The sequence below is a fragment of the Amblyomma mixtum genome, chromosome 5 (assembly GCF_055824585.1).
Source record: "Amblyomma mixtum isolate Tamu chromosome 5, ASM5582458v1, whole genome shotgun sequence".
Lineage (NCBI taxonomy): Eukaryota > Metazoa > Arthropoda > Arachnida > Ixodida > Ixodidae > Amblyomma > Amblyomma mixtum.
The window spans coordinates 128,925,661-128,952,489 of NC_143016.1; the positions used below are offsets into that span (position 1 = coordinate 128,925,661).

Here is a 26,829-nt window from a genome sequence, read left to right on the forward strand (position 1 = left end):
TAGTAGTGACATTCAGTCAAATGAGGGTATTCGTTAGTGCTGTTCTTGTTTAAGCCAGAGTGGAAGCTTGGGCGAGTTGGTGATGGTTCACTTGCCACATATATAGCGTTAAACAGACAGGGACACAGGGAGGCACACAGGACGGGCGCTAACTTACAACTGAAGTTTATTGCATGAAAGATGAAACCAGGCAATTTTTCAGTTAAGAAAGAGCTTATATTGCCTGGTTTCATGCAATAAACTTCAGTTGTAAGTTAGCGCCCGTCCTCCCTGTGTCCCTGTCTGTTTAGCGCTATGCGGCAAGTGAGTCTTGTTTAAGGTTGTACATGTTGCTTCCGCTTACTCTGATACAGCTCATATCAGACATGAATGTATTAGGCGAATACATATTTGTGTCAATCTTCTCTTAGTGGGTAGCAATTTAGTGGGTAGCAATCCATGTTCCACACGCCTCCGTCAAGTCCTCCGTGGTGCGCGTTTGGCTCCACATATGTCATCCTGATGCATGAAATCCCTAAAAAAAAAAACAAAGAAAACGCAGCTATTCCGCTTTGAGGTCGTGCTTTTCTTGTGCTTTGGATTGTTGATGTATGCCTACTAAAGCACAGAACGTTCGAAAGGTTTAGCACAGGACATGCCGCAACAGACTCTTATAGTTCTGGTTTGTTTCGAAACAAATGAATATATCCCGTAGTGTTCCATTAAACACGTAGTTATATTTCTATTAAATGTTGCTTGCACAACTATATAACTTTCCGAAAAGAGAATTGTTTTGCTACTGAAACATTTTTTTCTTCCAGTGAAGTTAGCTCTAAACGCCAGGTGGCGCTATTTACAAAATGGTTCGCTCGTAAACATCAGCAGAAGCTGCGCCAACGTGAGTATTGTAGCTAAACAGCACAATGCGTTTATTTTGAGATAAATTATTTTCTCTCAAGCCTCCTACAACACCCCTTACTCTTAAGATTTCCTGTTTTGTCTTGCTTGTTTGCCCTTCTTCTTGTTTGGGAAGCTTCTTTGTGTGCATTGTCAAACCGAAACTGCCATTCGTTCGTGACAGTCAAATGACTCCGTTTTAAAATATGCTTGCGCATATTTTAAAACGCTGGGAACATGAAACGTGAGCGCAGGCTTCGCTTAGATATGAGTTCCCCGCGCACTTTCGAAACTGTTTCTCATTGCACGTTTAACGCGGTTGTTCGAAGCGAGGAGAACAAAAATTGTTACCCGGCAAGGGGCAAACTCAAAATTCGGCACGTTCATTGCCGGCACTCATGGAGAGAACAAAATTATTCGCTGAAATCTGCGGACTTTTATTACTGGAACGCGGCGAAGATGGCCGCAGCGAGAGCATGCAAATTTTTCCCCCCTCGAAGAGGTCTTCCCAGGCATACACGATCCTTCGTAGTATTACGGCGATGAAGAACTTCCTCTTGTCCCGTCGTGGCGAGTACGTCCGCGCCGCTGCTCCGGGTCTGCTGCCGGAGTCGCGTTGCATCTCGGTGGATCTGGAGCGGAGGCGCACGGACCAACTGGTGGAGCAGTTTGTGCGAGAAGCGCGGGCGGCAATCGACGCCTTGTCGCAGCAAAGAAACGACAACTTGCGGAGCCTCCAGGCTTGTGAGCACCGCCGGAACGTCCGAATACTACTTCGAGATTACCTCTCGGAGACGTGCCAGATCTACGCCGAGATGAAGGCTGTCTACGTGAAGCGCGTGTGCGACCGGCACCGGTGGAGCAGACTCGGTTCACCGTACCGCAGAGTTGGTCCGGATTGCGCCGGCAGCTCGTCGGGCTTCGTACCGGCGCCTTTGATGAAGGGCCTCCGACAGTTCCACCGGTTTTCAAACGCGGCCTCCAAGATGGTCTCCGTAGGGAGCTGGTTCCAGTCGACGGACGAAAGCGAGGGCCAGCGAGAGTCGAACAGCCTCGATTTGAGTTTGACGTACGACGAATGCGTTCAGTTCGAAGAGGAAAGCAAGGCCCTCGTGGACCGACTTCACAGCCCGCAAGAAGATGTGCGGAACATCGAGACGCAACTGATCGACATCTGTTACTTGCAGAGAGTACTGACAGGTCACATCCTCGAGCAGGAGGACGACGTCGAAAGGATGGCCACGGCGACCCGCCTGGCCAGTGCTCACTTGTCGGCTGCCGCGAGGGTGCTGGAGAACAATGTTGTGCACCGGACTTCCTTTGAATACTGGGCTGCGGTCCTCATATTCTGGCTTTCACTTGTTTTGCTCTTTCTGCACTGGCTGACGCCATAGATTGCAGAGTATTCAACTGAGGGGCAAAAAAAAAAAAAGACACTATCAGTAGCTTTACAGTCTGCGTGCATGCCTGCATTTGTAATGTCTTCATTCCAGAAATAAGGCTGTAACATTTATTCTTTATTCAAGAGTTAACCCGCATTTGCCTGAAGGCGTTATAGCAGGGGGGTTACAGATTGGCAAAAAATACATCTTCACTTGCAGAGCACACTTGCATTTCGGAAAGCCGGTTCCACTGTTGCACTGTTTTAGCAAAAAAAATGAATTTGCAAACAAGTTCGTCCTGGTACGGTACTCTCTAATTTTACGGGAATGGTCATGTCGTTGAGAAACGTAAAAGGGCTGTTTTAAGTAATTTTCAAAATCAATCCCCGTTTTTCCGTGAACTATTAAGTACAGCAATTTTAGCCTCAATTTTCTTCTACGGGAAGCGAGTGGTTCCCATTGCAATTCTATTTTCATTGCTGTACAACTATCCCTTTGCCCGTACCTGCCCAAGACGAACCTTGCTGCTCTGTTACGAATTTTTTCAAGTTTTTCAATTAACACCCGATGTGCAGGGTCCCATACAATACAGGCATATTCCATGATAGGTCGAACACAAGAGAGAAAAGCAGTTCTCTTGAGATTTGGCTGCGAAGACCTTAAACTCCGCTGTATGAAATTTAGTGCCCTACCGGCTTTGGTAACCACATGATCCACGTGAGCATTCCAGGAACAGTCATCTGTTAGTATAACACCTAAGTATCTGTAAGTACATTTCTGTGTGATCAATTCATTACTTATGCGATACTGAGCTTGGACTTTGATTTTTTTTCGTGAAAAACAAAGATGAGCGCATTTCTCCGTATTCAAAGACATTTTCTATTTCAGACACCAATCGTGGATAAGTGTTAAATCAGTTTGGAGTTGAACGACATCATTGGCGTTGTTAATTTTCCTGTACAAAACGCAGTCATCTGCAAACAGACGTATACTTGAGGAGAGCCGCCGCGGTGGCTTAGTGGCTATGGTGCTCGGCTGCTGGCCCGAAAGACGCGGGTTCGATCCCGGCCGCGGCGGCTGAATTTCTTTGGAGGAGAAATTCGAGGCCCGTGTGCTGTGCGATGTCAGTGCACGTTAAAGAACCCCAGGTGGTAGAAATTTCCGGAGCCCTCCACTACGGCGTCTCTCATAGCCTTAGTCGCTTTGGGACGTTAAACCCCATAAACCAACCAAACCAACCTTTCCGGCTGCTTCAGCCATGTTTCAGTGGAGGCGAAATACAAAAAAGCTGGGGGGACATTCAAGTTCCGCCTTTAAAGTTTTGACAGCAGTTCCTCTTGCCCACACAGACACTGTTTCCTCTTTCACAACCACAATCATTATGCGAAAGACCACAAAACATATACATAAAGCCGCACTTTAACCAAGCCGCACGAATGTGCCTGTGTGGCATAATATTGGAAATGTGTCCGACTCGCAACCCATGCGCCGCTGGTATGGCTGGCGCCATCTAATGGGAGCTTCTTTTAACAGCTACCTTTAGATCAATCCAGATTTTTTCATCGTTACGTCAATGGCAGCGCCAACACTGGCTTTGCTGTGACACAAGGCCGTTATGCTGTCATGTAAAAATGCTGGTGTGCTGTGCAATGTCAACGCATGTTAAAGAACTCTAGGTGGTCCAAATGAATCAAGCGCCCGCTGCTACACCTCCCTCATAGCCCATGCGTCGCTTCGGAATGTAGACCCCACAGTTTACAATTTTAATCATGTTTGCAGCTGGAGTTATTGTACCAATATGGCAAGAAAAAGCAATAAAGCAGTAGTGTTTTTCAGTTCCAAGAAGTTTCGGTGAGAGTTTCAAGAGATTTATCTGTTGCAAGCGAACACCGATGGTAGTGACATTGCAACTTCTTTATTAAACTTATTCAAGAATGATTGTTTGCCATCGGTTTGGTTTATGGTTTATGGGGGTTTAACGTCTCAGAGAAACTCAGGCTATGAGAGACGCAGTAGTGAAGGGCTCCGGAAATTTCGACCACCTGGAGTTCTTTAACGTTCACTGACATCGCACAGTACATGAGCCTCTAGGATTCTGCCTTCATCGACTGCCGCGACCGGGATCGAACCGGCGTCTTTCTGGTCAGCAGCCAAGCGCCATAACCACTGAGCCACCGCGGTGGCTAAGTGTTTGTCATTGGTGGCACCCTGTTAAAATTGCTAATGCAAATGAGCAACCACCCTCAAATTCATGCCATAATATTTTTTGAATAGTATAATCAACAGGTAGTGAAAACTAATGCTTACAAAACAGCCTGCATGGAAATAACCAGGAAGGAAGATCAGTTCTCATGTCTTCACAAGCTTACATTCAAACCCCTCATGAATGGTATTCGATCTAAATACTCTGGTGATAGAGATCCTGACAAGTTAGAAAAAAACACTTGCCAAATATGTGTGTTTTTTGTTTTTGTTAGCTCCGTTTTCTCAGACATAATCGCAGGCATACTTTTGGAAGTGGTTAGCTTTTAGATTGTAAATATGTCTGGCGTAAGCTCAAGCTCAATCATCTTTGACCCACCCACCTGAGAAATATGTGCACCAGGAGACATGCAGTTGAAATTTAACCAGTTCATCTTGTCTGAATATCACATAGCCTCACAAGTTCGGCATGCTGATGTAACAAAGAAAAAAAATTTGCAGGGTTTTACCGTAGTTAAACTCAGTAGACGTGCGAAAGCATGTGATTAGCCTGTTTGGCTCATAGTTTTGCATTGATAGGTCGTTGGCATGTCTGGTGACGATATTAAACTCAGGTTAAGCTCCAATTGAGGTTAAGCTGGTATTATCTGTTAGCGCCACAGGTGGAAGTTGATGAAGGTGATAATGTGCAATGCGCAGTGCGGGAGTGTGTTGCAGTTTAACATGAGGCGTGTGCGGCTACAATTAACATGATGCATGTGCAGCTACGGCAGTAACCTAGTGCTCTTGTGCATCAGCCTGCGAAGCTGATCTGTTCACGCTATTGCGGGTTCGACTCCCAGTCATGGATATTTATTTGATTTCTTTTTAACATAACGTGTCATTGCTGTTGCTAAGCAGCGGCACAAGAAAGATCAAGACAAGATTCATGATTGCTGTTAGTGAGTGTATGAGTGCTGTCGCACTAATGAACCCAAGGACCTCATCCATGATATGAAAATCTTTAAAGTTTCCTTTCCATCATGAAAACAGCTGTCTAGCATTGAATCCTTACAGCTCCTCTCATGTTACAGCAAAGCAAGCATCGTCACATGGAATGGACATTCACATTAGAACTTAACACTTTCAATTTCAATTCCTTGTCCTAAAAATTAGGCTCCAAAATGCAGTTCCAAAAACAGCACGGCTTGTCTGTGTTTATGTTGATGTAATTATGCGCCAACAATTGTACTAATCCATTTTCTTTTAGGTAAGATTTTTTACAGCTGCTTGGGATAACATGTTGGGATAACTGTTGGCTATTTTCATGCATGTGCATGCTGTACAAATCATGATTTGTATGATTACATATTGCTCTTTGCTCCGAGTTTATGTTCTGCTTCAGATGACCTGTTGCTTCTCTGTGATTTTTCCACTTGTTTTTGTTTTTTTAACGTAGAGCTAACTCCAGTCATTACTCTTCTCACTTCTTTTATGAATTAATGGCCACCATACAAGGGCTAGTAATGAGTACTAAGTTTTTCTGTTGGTATATAAATAAGTAAATAATCCCCAAATGACATTTTCTGAGCAATAGAGCAGGGCTTTTTAGTGCTGGGATTTTGATGCTTTGTGCATTAAGAACAACCATTCATCATGCTGTATAATGCCTAGAGGTTTCCAGGAGCCCCTGCATATAGTTGAAGAACCATTCTTGCTAGATGCTAAATAGTTTAAGAACTATTGAAAGCATTAAACAGGAAACAAAAACCCCTACCACATTGAAATGAACTGCTATATTATGTAAAAAAAGGATTATTTACCTTGTTAGTGCTAATGTCGTATTCTTAGCTGTTAACGTCAAATACTCTGAAGTTCGTTTCTTTGCAGTGGTATAATGTAAAATTTTATACTGCTGGTTCAAGAGAGTTTCCACCATTGCCAGAAGGGGCCAGGCTGCGATATCAAAGACACTTCAAACTAGCACAGGCTAGCCCTTCATTAGTGGTTTGATGCATATATGGTGACAGCTTTGTTACTGGTCCAAGTATGGCACTCAATTGGGAAGCAGTGTTACTATCATGTTGATACTATCATAGTTACATTGTTATAGTAATGTGCATATTGTTAGTTCCATTGTAGTTATACTGGTCAGTATTACTGTCATTCCGAAAAGCCCAAAGATCGCAAGTGACAGTGCTATCTTTCCCAACTGAAAGCCCCTTATTGTCTTACTGTAACATAAACGACCCCTGAGGTTGTAGCTTTGTCTGGTAAGTTTGTACAGTTTTTGTGCAGGAATGCTTGCTGTGTAAGAATGTGTTCAGGTACAAAAGTAACTAATCAGTTATTTAATCTAAAAACAAAAAGATGTGTGAGGCACAAATGACTGCAGTGGTTACAAGACCCATTTGTGACCTTGACAGCTGGTTGGAATTAGCAGCACTGATCTCTGTGCGATGCTGTCTCTTGGCAGATGGAGTATGCTGTGCCCAAGTATCCAGGAGTTGGGGAAGCTGGCCTGGAGCAGTTCCCTGGTGCCTTGGCCCATGGACAGGACTACAGTTTTTTGCAGAACATCCTGGTGGATGGCGGCAGCCAGTTTGGTGTGTCGGCACTGGCTTTCGACTCACAAGAGGAGCTCCTCTGGATGGGAAATCAAGGGGTGCGGATGTTTCCTTTCTGGTTAATAATAGCCAGTGCAGGGTGCCCGGTGAAACTTATTTGCTGCTTAGATCTGTCTGGCTGTTCTTACTGTTTTGGTAAATGTAAATAGATAGTCCGATATCTAAGAATGAATGGTATTACAAGTTAATTACTGCAAGCAGGAACGGCTTGACCAGGGGTGACTGGTGCCCTTTTCTTTACGTGTCTGGTTCCTGGAATTTTGACCTCTGTGCTGGCAACGCTGTGAGGAGGAATGACAGTATCACATAATGCAACCTGGTTACACGTGGCATAAACAGGTTCAGTACACGAGTAGTTTTTACATGAAGCAAAGAAAAAAAATGTAAGCAAAGGTGACTTCCATGGGCCCACTGCTTCCCTAGGCAAAACATCAGAAGGCAGAATACTGTTGGGTTATTCATAATAATCTGTAGTCTGCCTTGTATATCTGTCAAGAAACAGTGTCAGCAAGTATTGACTCTACAATATCGTATTTCCACTCAGTTGAACAGAACAAGAAATGAAATTTCGTGGTGTGGAAAATGCAAGAAGCTGCTTTGAACCTTTTCGTTCTTGAAATTCTGGAGTCACATTCATATCTATTGAGTCTTTCACCACTGACACTGCAAAAGCTGGAGGTGCATCGCTGTGAATTCCTGGAACCAATGAAAAGCCATCAGTATTCCAGCAGTGAGTCTCAAGTTTGTGAGAGGTTACACACAATATGCATAGCTGCATTGCCTTAGTTCCAGTGGCTGCTAACATTGTGGCATGTTTATGTATCTCACACACCCAGAGATTAACATTTATGTTTTATCTACCCAGGGTCACGTGACATCTTACTACACTTCAGAGCTGCAGAAGTACACATCATTCCAAGTCCATGCAACCAATGAAGTGCGTCAGTTGCTAACCATCGACGCAGGAGTGTTGTCCCTCACTTGCAACACTCTTCGACTCAACAATCGCAGGGGACTGATTGCCTTCCATCACAGGTGTGTGCCATGTTTTTCTCTTTTCTATGCATTCAAACTGCAGGTTTGATTTATCTGTGGAGGGGTATTGGATTGTTTTATTCTGTTTTAATCTAGCCACACTATCTCAGAATTTACAGCACTCCAGAAATATATCGCATAGTGCACACTGTTAATGTTTAGGCAAATTATAGTATTTTATAAATTATGTTACTACTGAAGCCATTGCAAGGGCTCTGTTGTAATGTACAATCGCAGGAGAGGTTAAAGTTCTGTTTGCACCAGTTTGAACAGTGGCACTGAAAGGTTTTGCACTCGCAGAGAGGGGCAAAATATAAAGTACCATCCAAGTATTAATCAAATAAAATTACTGCGCCACCTTGGTGCTCTACCATGACACTATGTCAAAAGAGTGCTGTGACAGCTGACCTTCTTGATTTGTTGTGACAGTGCATGTACAGTTTCAGTATTGCTCCTTGTGTCATACTCATGGAACAGAAAAGTCATCAGATGAGCACTGCGACAAGCATGAAGTTCATGTGCCAAGCTGAGAGCTGTGTCATTTGTCAGTGGCTTAGGGCTGGACAGCCATGTCATCCGCTTGGTTCAATTTTGTTGCCTTTTGTATAGTAATGGGATTTTGTTTCTCATGGTGTTCGTGTGAGGTTTTAAACGTTAGAATCTTGAAAGGATACTGTAATAACTATCTTACAAAAAGTAGGAGAGAATTGAGCTTACATTTGTTTGAGAAAATGCTTTCTGTTAGGGAGCATGGACTGCAGTAGTAGTGTCGTAGTGGTTTGAGCATCTGCCCCATATGTGGGAGGTGCATTGCTGGGTAGCCGCCAGTTTTCTTGTGTGAATAAGCTGTCTCCCGGCCTGGTGCTTGCCTTCTCTTGGGTGAAGTAAGTGGGGAAATGGGTCTTCGGCCACACTTCAAGCATACCATTGGCCATGGGGCTCTCTGCTGCCCTTGCGCACTTGTCATCATCACCTTTTGGGGAGCGGAATCATTTCCCGTGCAGTTGTAATGCGCAATCCCTGGCTCTGTGCAGCTCTGAGGAACTGGAGGACATGCACTGCATGGTGGTGTCGCCCTCTGGCTCCCTGCTGATGGGTGGCAACCAGGCGACCCTGGTTGAGCTGGACCTGGCCACGGGTGATCAGAAAGTGGTGGCCGACGTGGGCGAGAACGGCTGTGCCGTCATACGGAGGCACCCACGCTTCATTTGCTGCGCCGACTTCACGGGCAAGGTGTGACAGGCTCCCTGCTGCTGTCCATTCAGTTGTTGTTCGAGGATGGTGTGACTCATTTCTTAGTGACTGGTGAACAAACCATACCGTGTTGTGCACTTTGAAAGTAACTTTTCACGTCTGCCGTCAGCATCCTTGGAGTTCAGCGCAGTCATTGTCAGAAGTATGTGGTGCCTTAATGCTCTGGAAAGTAAAGAAAGAAACGCAGCCATCCTCAATATGTGAAGCTTCAAAGCTCCAGAGGTGTCCACAGTTAGAGTTGTGTAGTGGTCTAGGCATTTTTGTCAAACACTGTATCATTGGACTGGAACTAAACATACGTATTCTGCATGAACTAGAGCACATACTCTTTCACAATTTTCACTTGATGCATGCAGGAACGAAAAATTCAGGCTTCAGACTGGCTAAATTCAAACTGCCGGTTTATTCAAACTGGCAGTTTGGTCGTGTCAACATCATGTGTGTTCAGAAGCTCTCATTAGTTTGTACAAATTTATAGTTTCCTTTCAGTTTCAATTATTGAAAGTTGGCTGTACGAGCAGCGAGGTTTAGTTTTATTTGAGGCTTTGTTTCTTAACGTGTGGCTTTGCCTGTTGTTGCTGCATGTTTCAGGTCACATTGCGGGACTCATCCAGCTTTAAGGTTGAATACACATTGGAGTCACTTTCAGAGACCAGTGTGCTGTCTGACTTTGATGTGCTTGGCAACATGGTCGTCACCTGTGGCTTTACCAACAGGCAAGTGGATAGAACACAGCATATAGTTGTTTATTGGGCTTCACACTGGGCACATGCAAATATTCGCTCATTTCAGCCTCTGTTAACAGGTGTGGTCATTTTCAGAGAGCTGTGCTGAACTTTTTGTTGCTATCGTTGCGAGCATGTTGTAGCCGAGGTTTGCTAATGAGAATTTTCTTTATTGCTGTATGTTGCAGGATAAGCTCTGTGAAGCACTTTTTGACCATTTGGCCATGCTGTAGAGATCTAATTTGTTTACAAAAAATTTCTTTGCCATTCACTTGAGCAATAGGAGTTTTAGTATTAACTGATATTCTTGTGAAATGCTGAGGATGCAGTTTAAAGACCCTGACCTCTGCTTTCTGGAAGCAGCGGGACAGCACAAGAAATTTTTTTGGGGGATTATGTCAGATAAAATTTACGATCCTCCAAAATTTCATAACGGGTGGTGAATTCATTGCTAAAATTTAACAAACTGAAAAATGTACTAAGAAAAGGATGATTATAGTGTAATTAAATTTTGCACTTTTATTTTTTTTTGTTCAGGGACGCTACAGCTGCGTGCAAATGCGCAAGTATATGTACTGTAAATTGAGCAAAATTTAAAACTAATCCATCACCTGTCAATGAAGCATTACGACCACAGAAATTTTAGCGTGATTTGCTATTAGGATTAGCTTTTGTGTGAATTTATCTGCTTTCGGCAGGATTCCTGTATTTCTGGCAATGAACATTTTGACCTTGGTTTGATAAATATTTAGAAAAGGCTGTTTCTGCAGACATGTTAGCAATTCCTGCAGTTTTGCTAGCGGAAGCAAAAATTGTTCACATTTTTACACTCTTTATTATGGTCGATATTTTGGCATTACAGGGCTCATCAATTTACTATGCATGTTACACCTTAATAAACATGAACCATACCTCCTCTCCCCTCCCCCCCCCCCCCTTTTTTTCCCCCGTGACAGGCATGGGGCACTGACAGTGGATCCTTTCATCAAGGTCTATGACTTGCGCGTCATGCGTGCTGTGGCCCCCATCCAGATGATGTTTCCGCCATCCTTGCTGCGCTTTGTTCCTGCCTTCACTTCTCGACTGTTTGTCGTTTCCCAGGTTTGTGCATTCTCCCGATTCTTTTTGTGCTGAGATCCTTTATGGAGAGATCTGCCGTTTTGTACAAAAGATTGTGAAGAAGCGCTATTGCTCAGCAAACCACTAAATTTATTAAAATGAAAGCTGGTTATCAATAAAATATTGCATGCAATTCTAGGAAATGCATGCTTTTTTTTTACGTATGTATTAGTTATGTAACTTTAGTAATCCTTGTATCTGATATACTACATTTCTGTATAGTCACGCCATGTTTAAGAGAACACTCTTCATGTCCAGGACTGTTAATAGCAAGCCCAGCTGTAAATTTGGTGCAGTAAACAAATAACCAAGGATAGTGCAGTGCCATTGTAAAAGTTTATAAATTTGAGTGAAATGTAGTGTCTTATTTGAGAGTAAATGCATGGAACCTTTAAAAGAGTATAAAGATGTTTTTGCACTTTTTCCCTTGTAGTAATGCTTATAGAGTTTCTAAGTGTAGGCAGTTATGCAAAATCAATCGCCCTGCAATGATCGACTTGAAAGCAGGTCTTTCAGGATCTTTGGAGCTTTGTGCACACCTTAGTGACATGGGATTAGTATTTCACTGCGGAGTATGTGCATTATGACTTTCAGAGCAAAAAGCAATGTGCAATGAAACCATATGGTTAATATACCAGAGGTGACATCGCTTTTACATTTGTTTTGCTTAACCTCCTGTGACAAGTGAAAAGCCTACAGTGGTCATAATGGAAATCGCTAGGCCGCAAAAGCTTCGCAAGATAAAGTTTTGAGTAGATTTTTCAATTCTGTATTGTGGTGTACAATGGCGTTTTTATTTATTCCAAGCACTGAATCAACAATGTAGGCTGCAATTTCATTATATGTACTGCTTTGTAGTCATCATCTGCATTTTCATTTCATTTGCAGATGAAGATGCAGTTTTTTTTTAGTGGTTAGCTTTCTTTTTTTTAAAGATATGCGAGTTTAAAGTACTGTCATCTGCAAAGTAACACAGGATAGCTGTATATAATAAAAAATGCTTCAGTTGCTCTTGAAGCACAGTGATTTTTGGTTAGCCGTTGGCATTTGATCACTCTGGTAAGCTGTGCTTGAGAAACGTGCTTTTTTAACTGTGAAAGAAAAAGTAAAGAAAGAAATGGCACCATATTTGTTGTATGTTTGTACAATACTATTGTAATTTATCACTCAGATTAGTCTCTTAGCTGCCTGTTGCACAAGCAGGCGAACCTAAAAGAAAATGTTTATTTAGTCTGGATGCTCTGGTTCATAATTGCCTGTTTTGTTTAGCTGCTGCTTTATGTTGTGTAATGTTTTCGTTTTCGTTGCTCTCATCATTTCTCCTCCCCTTTAGACTGGTCAATTCCAGCTGGTGGACACGAGCACCTTGACCCAGTCGTCCTACATCTACCAGCTTGAAACAGGTGGTGCAGCCGTGCATGCCTTCGACACTTCCTCATCCTGCCAGGCCCTGGCTTTCGGAGATGTTGCTGGTGAGCTCTCCCTTGGTTTCCGATGCAGTTGGCAGCAGCCATCGGGTTGCGCTTTCCTTAGCAGACCTTGATAGCACCCAAGTCTAGTATGGACACAGGCACAAGCTTAGGCCCTTGATTCCTTAAAACTTGCATATAGGCCCTGTTTCCATAACAGTTAACCCTGAAGGGGCCACGGAATTCATTTGGGGGGCTGCAAGGACAAAAAGAAAAAGAAAAACGATAGATGTAACGTTAAGAAACAGTGATAAGTCAGGGATCAAACACGTGTTAATGACATCCTAGTCGAAATCAAGAGGAAGAAATGGGCTTGGGCAGGGCATGTAATGTGAAGGCAAGATAACCGCTGGTCCTTAAGGGTAATGGAGTGGATACCAAGAGAAGGCAAGCGTAGCAGGGGGCAGCAGAAAGTTAGGTGCGCGAATGAGATTAAGAAGTTTTCGGGGATACGGTGTCCGCAACTGGTAAAGGACAGGGTTAACTGGAAAGACATGGGAGAGGCCTTTTCCCTGCAGCGGGCATAGTCAGGCTGATGATGGTGATGAGTAAAAATAAAGAAAAGGAAATTGTTTTCCTAGTTCCACCCAAATTCTTGCTGGTAAGCATTGAGCGTGGCTCTGAGTCTTTACTTTGCACTTTCTATGTTTGCAGGCTACCTCCACCTTTATGGGGCCAGTGCACATGTCAACTTTAACAACTTCAGCCATCCAACCGAGTTCGCAGATCCGGTATGTTTGGGGCTGACCAGTCTAACAGGGGGGGACAGGGCAGTTATGTAGGATTCCAGTGTAATGGCCAAGCTAAAGCTGCATTGTTTTGTTTCAAATTGAGTGATGCTGCTTAGGTACATTAAGAGAATAGCATAGCACAGACACGCAAGACAGACTGAGAAGCACACACCACTAGTGCTAACTTTAAATTGAACCATTATCTTTTTCTGAGATGAAGAAATACGCATGCGTTCCTCTCCCACTCACACCGCATCAGAGTTGCCAACTGGCCCAACTGTCTCCATTTCTGCTTAGGTTCTTTGTGTTACATTTTTGCTTACTTTAGTTACCCACTTCCTACATTTTCTATACTAGGCCAAGCAGGCTGGCTTGCAATACTAAGCTTGTGCGTGGAAACTAGCTGATGAAGCAAACAGCCAAGACACTGCACCTTTTTCTCTTTGTTAATTACTATATTTACTCTTTTGAATGAGCTAATATATCAAGCTGCTAATGGTCTAGAATCTCAGACGCAAGCACAGGGCCCTGTATTGGCATTCTGGGCAGATTTAGCGGGCCCTAAAAGCATGAAGTTTCACCCTGGAGACATCTGAAGGACCGTGAACCCTTAGCATCTCTCTAATTTTGCCATGTTAGCTGGGCCTTTTCAGCTTTTGCATTAAAACAGGAAATATATGAATATAGAAATGTCAGCTCTGAACTAATGTAGTGAATCTTGATGACCTTCTTGAGTGAATCTTTCTGATTAATGTGTGTGCAAGTTTTCTATTTCTTTTTCGACAAATAGCAGTGCAAGAAATTCTGCTGAAATGGCATAATTGGTTGATATTTGTGCCGCACTTAATTTTTGACCACACATGGCTACAAATGGGCAAGTAATTTGAAATTACTTATTTCAAGCTGGTTTGAGGGATGAGGTTAGAACACGTTAGCCACTCACGTTTTTTTTTTTTAACCACCAAATTAGTTCCCAAGAGACATATCAAAATTACCAAATTGTTTGGAGATTTCTGGCGAAAATGACTGCTGTCGGGCTTAGAAACATGCACTAAAGATGCAAAATACATTTCGTATATAACTACCGCCCTTAAGTGTAGAAAATTGCTACCAGTTGCCTAACATAATTTGTCTTTTGCAGTGGGAGCAGCCTGACATCAGGCCGGGCAAGTGTGACTCGTCATTGACGATATTAGTACAATCTCTCAAGACGGGTACCACTCAGGGTTGATGGTTAAAGGGTTAACATAGGAAGGAAGTGGGATGCAGTGAATTACCAGAGACTTAAGCTGACTACAGAAGATATTTTTTTGTGGAAGGTTGTGGACACCTTTTCTTCTTCCCTGTGTGCGTTAGGAAGAGCCACTGCACCCAATCGACATCAACGATGAGATTGCCATCCTGTCTACCATACCCATGCCCTACTGCAGTGGCAAGCTGCTCTCTGACCTGCCCAAGGAATTTATTAAATATGTCTACAGGTCAGTCTAGTTGCATCTTGTTTTTTGTGTCTTTACACATTGGTACCGGTAGAACTGCTTGAAATTTTTTCTGTTTGGGCCAGCATAATCTCGGGTATTTTTGGTCCTGATCTGGGAGGCTGCCATTGTCGTATTGGGAAAGTGGTGATGTGGCAGTGTGGCATTCGTCTTAAGTTTTTTGCCTTGCTTTCATAGGAGTTTTGAAGTGTGGAACATGTGCCTCGTAGTGGAGACAGTTTTTTTTTTTTTTGCTAGAGTGGTCAGTTAATTAAGGTGCTGTTTGTCGTATACCGGCTATGGTTTGAGTTTGAACCACTTCAATTTTGTGGTATTGAAAGTGGAAGGTTAAAGGTGCACTGAAGAGGAATCTGAACTTGTCTTTTTGCCACAGGAACTCAATCTACACGTTCCTAGCATTCTTAGAAACTGCGACTTATTGCCCTGTGTGGCCGATTTCCCAAATTAAATCGAATTAACGTCCGGCTCCCGCTCGTTTTTTTTAATTCTCCCTCGTACGGTGGGCGGAGTCGACCAACGCGTGGAGTGCCTTTCACCCAGTCCCGTGGCGGCTTGCCGCTCTGCCATCGGCGGAGTAATACGTAGTAGTCCGTAGTAGCAAATAGTTCGCGCGTATTTTTATTTCTCCGGGCTTATTTTGCGGCTATATTATCTGCGAATGAAACTATTTATTCATGGAAACCTAAAAAACAAAATAAAGCGAAAGCAAAGCCTCCACGGAGCTGGCTGAAAGGAACTTCACGCGTTGGTCGACTCCGCCCATCGTACGAGGGAGAATTAAAAAAAAAAGGGCGGGAGCCGGAGGTTAATTCGATTTAATTAGGGAAATCGGCCATACAGGGCAATAAGTTGAAGTTTATAAGAACGCTCGTAATGTGTAGATCGAGTTCCCGCGGCAAAAAGACAAGTTCAGAATCCTCTTCAGTGCACCTTTAAATGTGAGGCTTGCACGAAGAAATAGCGGCATATGTAAGCTATGCGAAAAGGTTAAACGTGGGCATGTGTGAACATTCAGTAATGTTGAATATTTGGTTGAATAGAAAAGTATTCGATATTCCATTCGATACGAATGTCAGATATTTGAAATCTTAAAAATATTTGTCTCAAATGAATAGCGTTTCTGGAACTCTTGCTGTCTGTGGTTTCGGTTCCGTGTACCTCCTCTCGGATGGCATCGCAGCGTGTATGCAACCAAAGCCTTGACTCCGCACTGCGTGCCTGCGCTCCTGTGCATATGCCGGAGCTGGTCTGCATATACTCGTGGCAACAGCCCAGATCTGTACTTGCCAGATATCTGTGGCCATGCTAGCCATGGTGCACATGTACCGTAATTGGCTTGGCAGCATGCATCAATAGAAAGGTTTTGCATAGCGCAATGCGCTTCCGCGCTCTGCTAGTGTGTACACGCGGAGCTTTCCCGATGACGCAAGCGTGCAAGCAGCTGGCTGGCGTCTTGTGGCGTCCTCAGGGCAATCCGTGCATGCGTATTAGCCTTCCCCGGAAGTGGATTGTGCTAGGCTAAATTTCTCTAATCGGAGGATGTGCAGCTCCCTTGACTCCCGCGGAACGATTCTGAGCTGACTGTAGCTATGGCATTCACTCTTCTCGGCGTGAAATTTGCTAAACAAGAGCAGTGGCTCGAGTACGAAGTGGTGCTAGCATGAGGCACATGGAGATGGATGTTTCTTTCCGACACCGAACGTGAGGTGGTGCTGGGGGCATGGTGCATAAGCTTAGCACATGTCATGGAGTCTTCACTTGAAAGCAACAAGTGCGCAGCAACGCAGTCGCAATTAAGAGCAGCAGTTGAAAGCCCCACAAATAGGTCTCACACTTCACAGATATGTCAGCACGGCATGTAGGTTGGCTCCCCGAATTTCCGATGGCCAATTTTGCTGGAAGTCAACAAAGGTTCAGTGCGTTCTTTTTATTTTTTTTAGTATATAATGTCCTTGTGGATTTGAAAAATAGATGATTCTGAAAATGTCTATTGTGCCATTCAGCCTTTTTTATGTACCAGAAGTATTCTAAATATTCACTTTGAAATTGTTCTAAGAATATTACTGTTTGCATTGAATTCACTTCAAACCGGAAAACTGTTCGTACATGCCTAGTTAAAAATTGCAAACAAAAGGCGTAGGAAAAATGAAAGGAATACTGAAGCAAAATCTGAAAATTGAACAAAAAAGGCTGAGTATAGATTCTCGGAATGTGATTACACCGAAATCTAGTCGTCACTGCGCATATTTTCTAGCGGATGGTTTTATTTTCGATGTTTCATGAGCGTCTGCCAAGCCCTCCCACTCGGCGCGAGGTGGAAAGTGTGACGTAATGGCACCCTCCCGCGGCGACAAATATGGCGGCGCCCTTCGATGCATGAAATGTCGCTTCGGACTGGTTGCGTCGTTGTTACTGGATTCTTCAGCGCGTTCACTGGCCATAAATGGGCCACCAGTCTTTCGCTTCATCTCCTGTTGCACATAAGAAAACTTACGAGTAATAAATTTGCTTTAGTTTTTATTTAGAGTGACGATTCTGCCAACTTTAGGCTAAGAGGGGTGTCGGTTTGTTGACAACAATGCTTCCCCTCCTAACCACCGGATGGCGCCACTAGTCTGAACATCGTCGCGCTTCTGTTTTAAAAGCGAGAATGCTAGAAATGGCACAAGGTCCGGAAAAAGTACCTGCATTTAGCGGATGTAAGCGTGCATACAGTTATGGTATGTAGACAGCATCGATTAACATTTTTACATATCTGTGTACGCCGTGAGCAGACGACAGACATGGAAAAGCCGCGAGTAGCGATGGCAATCGTGCTTCTGTGGGAACGGTGGGCGTGCGGGTGTTATGACGTCTAGTCGCAGCTTCCACAGGTGGCCACCAGGTGCAACGATATGGCAATAAATCGCTAAAAAAAGCGTGTTATCCGCCTTTTTCGCTAAAATGCTTGTCATATTTATCAATTTTAGCAGTCAAGCTCTTGTTTACATGCAAAAGAGCAGCTCCCAAAGTTTGGTTCAGTATCTCTTTAAGTACGGGAAATGGTGTTTATATTCAACTTTCTGTGCATCATGCCCACTAGTAAAACGTAATTATGAAAAAAAAATTATAGATGCTTAAGCTTTCCTCTTAACTCATCACTTCACTAACAGGTAAATGCTGTTTTATGGTGCCTGTCTGAATATTCAGCAGGCCTATTCAGCAGGCAACCTGTCTGAATAGGCTTGGGCACTTATACGGGTTCCTGAAAGTTCCTGATCGTGCATAATACAGACCCTGACCATTACCTGGTGTTATTGATGGCTCTGTGTGTGGGCGCTTGTGCAGGAGGCCAGTGCCCATCGACCCCATCATCCTGAACACCATGAAGATGGTGGGCTCCATAGGGTATGCACCCAACCCTGGTCTCTGGAAGCGCAACGAAGTGCGCTACCCACACGAGGCACACCACCGTAGCAGGACCAAGGACACTCGTACGTGCTGGCTCCTTTGAAATAAGACGGCCATTATTGGTGCACTTTAGCAAAGGGTTGTGGGGAAGGGGGAAGCCTACACGACCCATTAATCTAAGTCCCGACCTAAAGAGAGGGCCGCTAGTGAGTCTTTCATTTGTCAGTAAGCCGCTTTTTAAACAAATGCATGCTGTCAGATGCACAACTAGTTTGTATATAACACTCGCAGTTGCATGGCTTGCTGCTCTTGTGGTGCCTTGTCGCGTTTACGGCAAGCTGGAGCATAGTGCATCGCAACGAGCAAAATGACATGCCTCTGAATGATAACAGTCACCTCCTCATCTGTCTGGGCTGTAGGTGTTGCTGGAAAGTGGCGTGGAAATCAAGTTTAACTGGAGCACTAGTGGTGTACACCACTTTTGTTCCTTACGGTACATTGCAAACTTTCAGCTTTTTCTCGGAGTGTGCTTTACCCTAGCATTTGTTTCTTTGCTTTGGGCGAATTTAGCTTCCTTCGTGTTGCAAGTAGGATGCTTCCTTATGCCAGCTAAGTATTGCAGCAAATAATGCTTTGCTTAACAGTGACTGTTGTAGCATGCCCTCTGCCATTTTCTCGCAGACAGATTTTGCCACCCGAACAAAAATCCGCTTTTTACAATTTTACATTTTTACAAAGTTATAGTTGTCAACTATTGTAACAGTTTGTAAGAAATTTTGTATTTGTAAAGAATTACCCATTATTGTGTTCTGTTGGAAAACTAACAAATTGGTTTGCCTGAGGCCTGGATATACTAGCTAGGTGGAAAAAAGTTTTTCTTTTTTTCTTTTTTTTTTTTCATAAAAACATTAAGTGGCTCCTGAAAGGGTTAAAGCAGCTCTCCATTCAGTGACATCTGCCATGGCAGTTGTGAGAACCAGGAGGAACACACATTGAAGGGACCTCAGAACAGACCTTTTAGTAAGTGCAGTTAATGGGAGGGTACTGTTGCTATGGTTAAGTCAGAGGTTGTTAAACAAGTACAAAATTACTACTCAAAAAAAGTGCCATGTATAGTAGCTTTCTGATATTGAAAAGGTAAAACTTCACTACATAGTGATTCTTCATGTCTCATCTTGTTGTGGAAGGCTAGCAAACTGTGTTACAAACATGTCAGCATCAAAGGGATAGAGATGTCTTAGGGTCTGCATTTAATGACAGCTGATAACTAGTTGCTGCACTCTCTTTGAAACACTTGGCAATGTGTTCATATGCATTTCGTCTATTATCAAACTAAGCATTGCAAACATGGTTACTAAGATGGCTGAACCAGCAGGTTCTTTTCCACAGTGTAGAAAGTATCAGTGTTTTGAAAATTAACATCTTAATTTGCCCACATGCTCATGTAAATGAGTTTGTTTTACAGCTCAGTATGGTATCCTATGCAGCCACTTTTTAGCTACATGCTAATGAACTCACCTAAGGAAAGTGATGGGTAATTCATTAGGCAGTGGCTTCACTAGACTTGTTGATTTGGACTGATGCAGATAGCTGTACAGATTGCCCATAAACAACAGTTGAAAAGCTTGGAATGTTTGATTAAGTTCAAAATTTATATGCATCATTGATCACTCGGCATTTTTGGAATTTCTTTACAAGGGATATGCACTTTCTCCTTTAGAGTGGAATTCATTTTCATTTTTAGGATTGATAAATTATGCTAACCTTGTGTATATATTTAACTGTGTGAATGAGCTATGGTCTTGAAAATAGCTCTTGGCTCTGTAGTCTAGTAAAAGGGCTTTGAGTGCACTGAATAAGCTCAGTGAAGTGAATAAACTGGACAGGCAGTAGCTTGCTTCGATTGCTTGGTGTTGCATCTTTTATAATGTGCGGTAGTGATGTTTCCTTTACAAACTGGAGTGTAACCTTGCTGGCTGTTGTTTTTGTTGCTAGAACTGGTCTGTAGCCTTAAACATGTTGCTTGCCTTAAGTTTACAAATACCTGTGCACATGTTTCTCACAGGTGAGGATACTGACATGATCCCTCAGTGGTACAAGAAGATTGACGTCAAGTACTCCAAAATGGGCATAGAGGACTTTGACTTCAACTTGTACAACCGGACCTGCTTTGCAGGCCTTGAGACCAACCTTCCGAACGCTTATTGTAACAATATGATACAGGTGATGCTTCCTTTTGTCTCACTTTATACAGTAGCTGTATGCACGGGTAGTTATATGGTACCTCTTGAAGTGTGTTGCCGTACGACACACTTTCCGAATTATTGCTGCGCACGGCAGTGCCGCCTTTTATTGCATTTTCGGGTTGACATGTTCTTTCAGGGGTGGTGTCATGAAGGTTGAGAGCACTCTTTCTTCTCCGCGCTTAGTGGAAGCACAACCGAAGTTGAAGAGGTCGTGCTTCCACTAAGCGCGGAGAAGAAAGAGCGCTGTCAACCTTCACGACACCACCCGTGAAAGAACATGTCAACCCGAAAATGCAATTAAAAGGCGGCACTGCCGTGCGCAGCGATAACCGGAAAGTGTGTCGGACGGCAACACTGTAAACGGTGACATATACACGATAACTAACGCTTATTGTACAACATGATACAGGTGATGCTTCCTTTTGTCTCACTTTATATAGTAGCTGTACGCATGGGTAGTTCTATAGTACCTCTTGAAGTTGGCAATACTGAACACAGGGCATTTCATTGTGGAAAAAAAAAAGTCAGATTTGTGTCTAGCTTGCCTTTTTGAGAAAGTTCTTTTTTGAGGTTAGTGAAGCATTTCCTTATGTGTCCGACCTTCTCTTTTTGGCCTTCTTCATGAACTTGTGCAGTTAGCCGGTTTAATCAAGAGCAAGTAATAAAATGCAAGCGTTATTGCAGCTGTAGTGTATACGTGCATTCCTCATGCAAAGACTGCTGTACAGGCCAGTGTTGGGCTTCACCAGTTCATCAGTGTTTCTTTTTGTGCATTTCAAATTGGCAGTGCTCTGTCCAGTTTGTGCAACATTGTGACGGAAGCTGTCGGGCATGCCTCGTTTGTCAGTTATTCCCTAAGGCCTGACGGTTATTTTCTGCCCTGCATTGGTCTGGCCCCAGGTGCTGTACTTCACGGAGCCCCTGCGATGTGCGATCATGAACCACAGCTGCCAGCGGGAGTTCTGCCTGGCCTGCGAGTTGGGCTTCCTCTTCCACATGTTGGACACTGCCCAGGGCATCCCCTGTCAGGTCAGCAGCTGGCCTCTCAAGCTCCTGGAACCGATTAGTACATCATGAAAGCATTCGTTTGCGTGGCCTCACAGTGTCGCCGACAGCTGTGGGTGGGAGTAGAAAGGAGCGAAGGAAGTGGAGCACATTCCATTTGTGAAGCTTCAGTTGTGCCGTTTGAAATGGAAATTAGGAGACAAAGTGCCGTTTCACATGAAAATCAGCTCTGCTATTGCTTGTTCATCAAATTTGCCACTTTCTGCTAAGTAGTGCAGGAGTAAATGTGGAGCGCCACAGGGATCTCTTGTCTACCCTCATGTATACACGTCATGTCATGTGCTAGCTATCACAAATTTTATTTATTTATTTATTTATTTGAATTTACTGCAGCGCCACAACATTATAATTGCAAGGGGGATACATACATACATACTACATGTCAAACAAACAACATGGGCTACCCAGTCAGTGATACATTGCAATAAAGAAGAAAATGGAAAGAAAGTAGTGGCATCAACTGTGTGCACACATGTCAGGTTTACTGGTGGCACCAATGCAAAACGGAGAAAAGGCGATAAAGTGTAAGTGAGCATTCACACACGCTGCAGGCTCGACAACAGTGCTCGCAAAGCATTCTCAGATTGACATTCAACAACAGCATGAGGCAGCTTATTCCATTTATTGGTGGTATGTGGAAAGAAAGAGTGCTTGAAAGCATCAGTACAACATTGCGTCTCGCGTATTATGAGAAATGACTGCAGCCATATACTTGCTTAATCATAGTAAAGTTAGCTTCATTCTCAATTTGTGTTTCCTCAGAGCAATTCCTTGAGTGCTGTTTCTGGTAGCCTGCTTGACCTGCTTTCACTTTAGCTGTGGTCTGTGCTACTAAATCTACAGCGGTGTTCAAATGCTAAATGTCAATTTAGTGTTAAATTACTTGTGAATGCTCCTTTTTATTGGTATTGTAGCACTCTTGATTTAAGTGGGAGAAAAACCAGAGGCTGAGACCACTATCAATACAATTTTGTGTCAGCAAAGTAAAAAAAAAATGTGGGATGTGCTTATTTTTATTGCACTTTCATGAAATTGAAATGCACCAGCAACTTGCCAAACCATGAGTGTTACTTCGAATTTTGGTAGCGTGCAAGTTTTGGCTGTCTCGCAGTGTTGAGCTTGCGAGTTGATGCCCAACTGCAGTGTCAGGAGCATTTACCTCCATACTTACCAGTAATTTCTGCGATATAGTTTCTTATGTGCACTTATAACAGACAACAATTCAGAGTGCCGTATTTTCTGGTGTCTAATTTGCGTTTTTTTTCCTCTGAAATTTTCATCGGTGCATCCTATGACAGTGCAACTTATGTACAGTGAAAAATGGCATGCCACTGCACGCCATTTCTTGCCATGCCCAGTAACTGCGTTTCAGAAGAAAATTGATGTTTCAAAGAGAAAATAATCTAGCTACTTTTAAAATCTTATCCTTTGGGTATCTATCATGCATAATGTCGCCAGAACCGGACTGAAAAGTGATAGCGGTGCATGCTTAAAGTTTTCATTTTAGCGTCAAAGCCATTTGGCTTCGCGTGTATTGTACTTGTTCTTGTGCAGCATGACACCACCTGTGAAGCAAATGAGCTGCAATGAAAAATTAAGTTGTATGCTGCTAAATGTCTGCTGAAGAACAGGAGCCAGGCAGCAGGGAGACAGTTGAACATGAGATCCAGAACTGCAATAAAGCTGCAGAAGTGTTGTGGTCATTGATGCCAGCAAAAAAAGGCAGACCACGAGAAGCAGGCACGCTTATCAGACATGAGCAGTCGTCTACCCACAGCAGGTTCCACAGTCTTGAACTTATTGCAGTGATGAACAAACCAGCCCAAGATGCTTTATTGAAGCAATGCGCCCGATAGCGGAATGCCACGAACAGAAAACCCATCTTATTTGCTCTTAGATAAAATGTTGTCTTATATATATTTTTTGTAATTATTGAGAAGTGAGCGGCATTCAACCTGCTTGTTCTCACAGGCGAGCAACTTTCTTCGTGCATTCCGGACCATTCCGGAGGCATCCGCTTTGGGCCTGCTTCTCTCGGACTCGGACGATGCTCGCAAAAAGGTCAACTTTCCACGCCTGGTTCAGAGCTGGACGCGATTCGTACTTCAGCAAATACACTCAGTAGGTTTCATTTTTTTTTCTTTATTTTTGCTTCGTAGTCAAGCCAGCAGCAGAAGCACTTCTCTCTGCCTGTAAAACTGCAGTCATTGTCTGTCTTTTAACTCTTTTCTCTGATATCTTGTTTTGCTGAAAGCTTGAGCAGTTGGTGAGTAGTGTATGACCATACAAGACATTATTACTATACTGCATACTCTGAAGGTCTCAGTATCAAGGAACAATAAACTGGAGTACATTTGTTTGTTTAATGTTAGTTTTTGTGGGGAGTGCGTTTTCATTGCAGCAGGCTTTGAATGAGATCTGTGCCTATGTTAGTGGCCAGAAGTCTGACTTGTTTAAGGTGACCTAAAGCAAGGAAAATACATTTTTTTAAATGGTTGTGGTGTGTTATACTCACAGTGGATGCAGCCATGCATACTTATATGCTTCTTGTGAACAAATCCTAACTCTGTTTCAGGAAACACCAGAGGTTCAAGATGATGATGGCCAGAAAACTGAGTAAGCAAGTCACTATATATCTTTTCTTTGATGTACTGTGCTCATCTTCACTAATTGGTAGTAGCCCTGCTCTTTGATGTAATGAGAATTGTTGACATAGTGGTTATGGTGCTCGGCTGCTGGCCCGAAAGATGCGGGTTCGATCCCGGCCGCATCGGTTGAATTTCAATGAAGGCGAAATTCTAGAGGCCCGTGCACTGTGCGATGTGAGTGCACGTTAAAGAACCCCAGGTGGTGGAAATTTCCAGAGCCCTCCACTATGGCGTCCCTTATAGCCTGAGTTGCTTCGGGACGTTAAACCTCTATAAAACCATAAACCATCATTCTTTCATTCAGTCAGGGCTGTACTGGTTAGGGAATGAGGACCCTAAGGTCTGAAAAAATTTTGTTCTTGGTGATGGTGAGAAACTTATGCAAGGCAAAGGCTTTCTTTTTCATGCCCCAAAACAGTCTGATTTAGTAAAGCTTTGTTCTTGATGCCAGGGTTCTCTTCCTGTTCTGATCATTTTTGTCACGCGTTCGTTTTTTGGCAACCTTGTGATGTCCGAATTTTTGAGCAAAGAAATTTGTGAAGTTTTTCATTTTCATGTTGTCAGTTCATGTGATTTCTATGGGTGACACTGCTTGTTATGCCGCACAGAAAGCCCCCACGTTGACATTCTCTTCTTGCTGAACCAGAATTTTTAAGATTGTGTTGTTATATTAGATGTTTTATCACTTGCAGCCACTATTTCAGCCATTCTACGTGCAGTCGGGAGCTTTGGAAGAATGCCTGTGACATCATCGCTGCATCATAAACATTGTTGCATCTTGGCCATGTAGCCGAGTTTGATTGTGGCTTATTGTTCTTGTTTTTGCCACTTTAAAATTGTTTTACTGGCATTTTTAAAAACACTGTTAATGAAGGAAGGAGGCTCTGTGTAGTATAATACAGCGATCAACTCAGAATGTCCATCAAATTCTTGCATTTGTACCTATAGACTAATGTAAGGAGAGAATTACTCCTCAACAATAATTCCCAGCCTGCAATGTATTCCATACTGTTGCATTGGTGTCAGCAGAGAATCATTGTGCATTGCTTTCGTGCTTCAAGGCCTTCCCTAACTCTTATGTTATGTTGTTTTCGTTCCCCAGTGCTGAGTAGCAGGCCAGATATTCATTTTTCCAGCCAACCTGTCTTCCTTTCCCGTCAATAAACCCTCTCTCTCTTATTTTGTTTTCTTTTGTTCCTTCAACTGGTTCAACAACACTGAAAGAGAGCACTGGTTCATGCATGTGCGTGAAATGCTTGCTGCCTGTGCTTGAGTGGTCTGCACCAACCGGCTTCTCTTCCCGTGACAGGAAAGCCGGTGAGACAGACAGCCAGGTGAGCAAGCTGTTTGGCTGGACACTGCTCAACTGCAACCAGTGCCGATGCGGCAACGTCCGTGAGAAGGAGTCGGCCACCTTGCTCTGCTCCCTCGTCTACCCCGATCCTCTGCCCCCTGGTAAGAGCCACTCCTGCACACGCGTCCAGTTTTCTAGCAGCTCTCTGCCGCCCGAGTCTTAACATCTTTGTTTGTTCATTTTCTGCATTCTAGCTCAACATGCTTCTGTACGCACATATCCTTTTGTTTGCTGCCTTCATCATTTTCTTATCTGCCTTGCATGGTTTTGTCTTTGGTTGTGCTCCTTACGTGCACCTATCCATGTTGCTTCATCCCAGCATGTTGTCACACTGTATCTTGCTTTTAATTTCTCTTTTTCTTCTCAGCGTGCTCTTGCTCCTAAGCTCGCTCAGCTTGCACTGTCTACAACACAGTTGTGTCCTCCTTGTTTGGAATAAACAGCAATTTCATTTATAGCCAGGGGACTCGAGCATGGTTCCTTTTGCACGAAAATGCAGCCTTTTGGCTTGATTTCTTACTAGGTACCGTCTTTGTCAAAAGTAACCATGCTGCATGGTTTGTTTCTAGCTTGTACACTGGAGCCCTTGTGGCTTTCCTAATGATTAAAAGGTGTTGGAAGGTAAGAAGACCCCCAGTCCTTACCTTTAACGACCATCTCAGCTTCAGGGAAGCCGTAAGGGCTCCACTGTACAACCTAGGAAGCAGACCATGCAGCCTGGTTACTTTTGACAAAAACTGTACCTGTGGGGCCTGTCAGGGAACCACAAGATAGAACAGCAGATTGTGACTCCATGACTCACATGAGACTTTTAAAAAAGTGAAGGTAATGATGAGCAGTTCGAAAGACATCAGTCTTTTCAGTGGATTCTTGACGTCACTTGTGGAAGCGTCATGGTCATTATGGGAGTGCAAGGGCAGAACATAGCTCCACAGCAAATCAACTGGTGTGGCTTCCAGTACTGCTTACGCTTACCCTTTTCTGCCCTGACAGTGACAGTGGCAGTAAATCTGATTCCTCACTGCATCCTAGACCAACTAGTTGGACTACCGAGCCCTTTTTTTCAAGTTGTTTCTAAATGTGGAACTCAGTTCAGGGCTTTGGAAATCTCTTTGGTTAACGTCCGTGTAAACATACCTCTCTCCTTTGTGAACTTCTTCACTTTTTTGTGTGGTAAGTGCACTTGTCACTGTCCTTGCAGCTCTCTCTGACACTGTCACGAGCGAAA

The 26,829-nt window shown here is 43.5% G+C and overlaps 2 protein-coding genes across 2 annotated transcripts in view; both read left to right on the top strand.

The window, feature by feature from the left end:
• The first annotated feature begins 292 nt into the window (after positions 1–292).
• Positions 293–26,829, top strand: part of PAN2 (PAN2-PAN3 deadenylation complex catalytic subunit PAN2) — a 53,312-nt gene continuing 26,775 nt past the window's right edge. The window contains exons 1-15 of the mRNA XM_089546008.1: positions 293–877; positions 6,916–7,104; positions 7,932–8,101; positions 9,136–9,334; positions 9,947–10,071; positions 11,037–11,181; positions 12,533–12,671; positions 13,323–13,399; positions 14,756–14,880; positions 18,226–18,371; positions 20,354–20,511; positions 21,435–21,563; positions 23,571–23,720; positions 24,175–24,215; positions 25,557–25,702. Of these exons, the coding sequence (XP_089402134.1) occupies positions 6,916–7,104; positions 7,932–8,101; positions 9,136–9,334; positions 9,947–10,071; positions 11,037–11,181; positions 12,533–12,671; positions 13,323–13,399; positions 14,756–14,880; positions 18,226–18,371; positions 20,354–20,511; positions 21,435–21,563; positions 23,571–23,720; positions 24,175–24,215; positions 25,557–25,702 (1,939 nt within the window). The 5' untranslated portion in view covers positions 293–877. The remainder of the gene's footprint in view (positions 878–6,915; positions 7,105–7,931; positions 8,102–9,135; positions 9,335–9,946; positions 10,072–11,036; positions 11,182–12,532; positions 12,672–13,322; positions 13,400–14,755; positions 14,881–18,225; positions 18,372–20,353; positions 20,512–21,434; positions 21,564–23,570; positions 23,721–24,174; positions 24,216–25,556; positions 25,703–26,829) is intronic.
• LOC149343699 (syntaxin-18-like) lies at positions 884–2,279 on the top strand. Its single transcript, XM_089546009.1, has one exon. It carries the CDS (start codon positions 1,275–1,277, stop codon positions 2,268–2,270), a length of 996 nt encoding a protein of 331 aa, XP_089402135.1. The 5' UTR covers positions 884–1,274; the 3' UTR covers positions 2,271–2,279.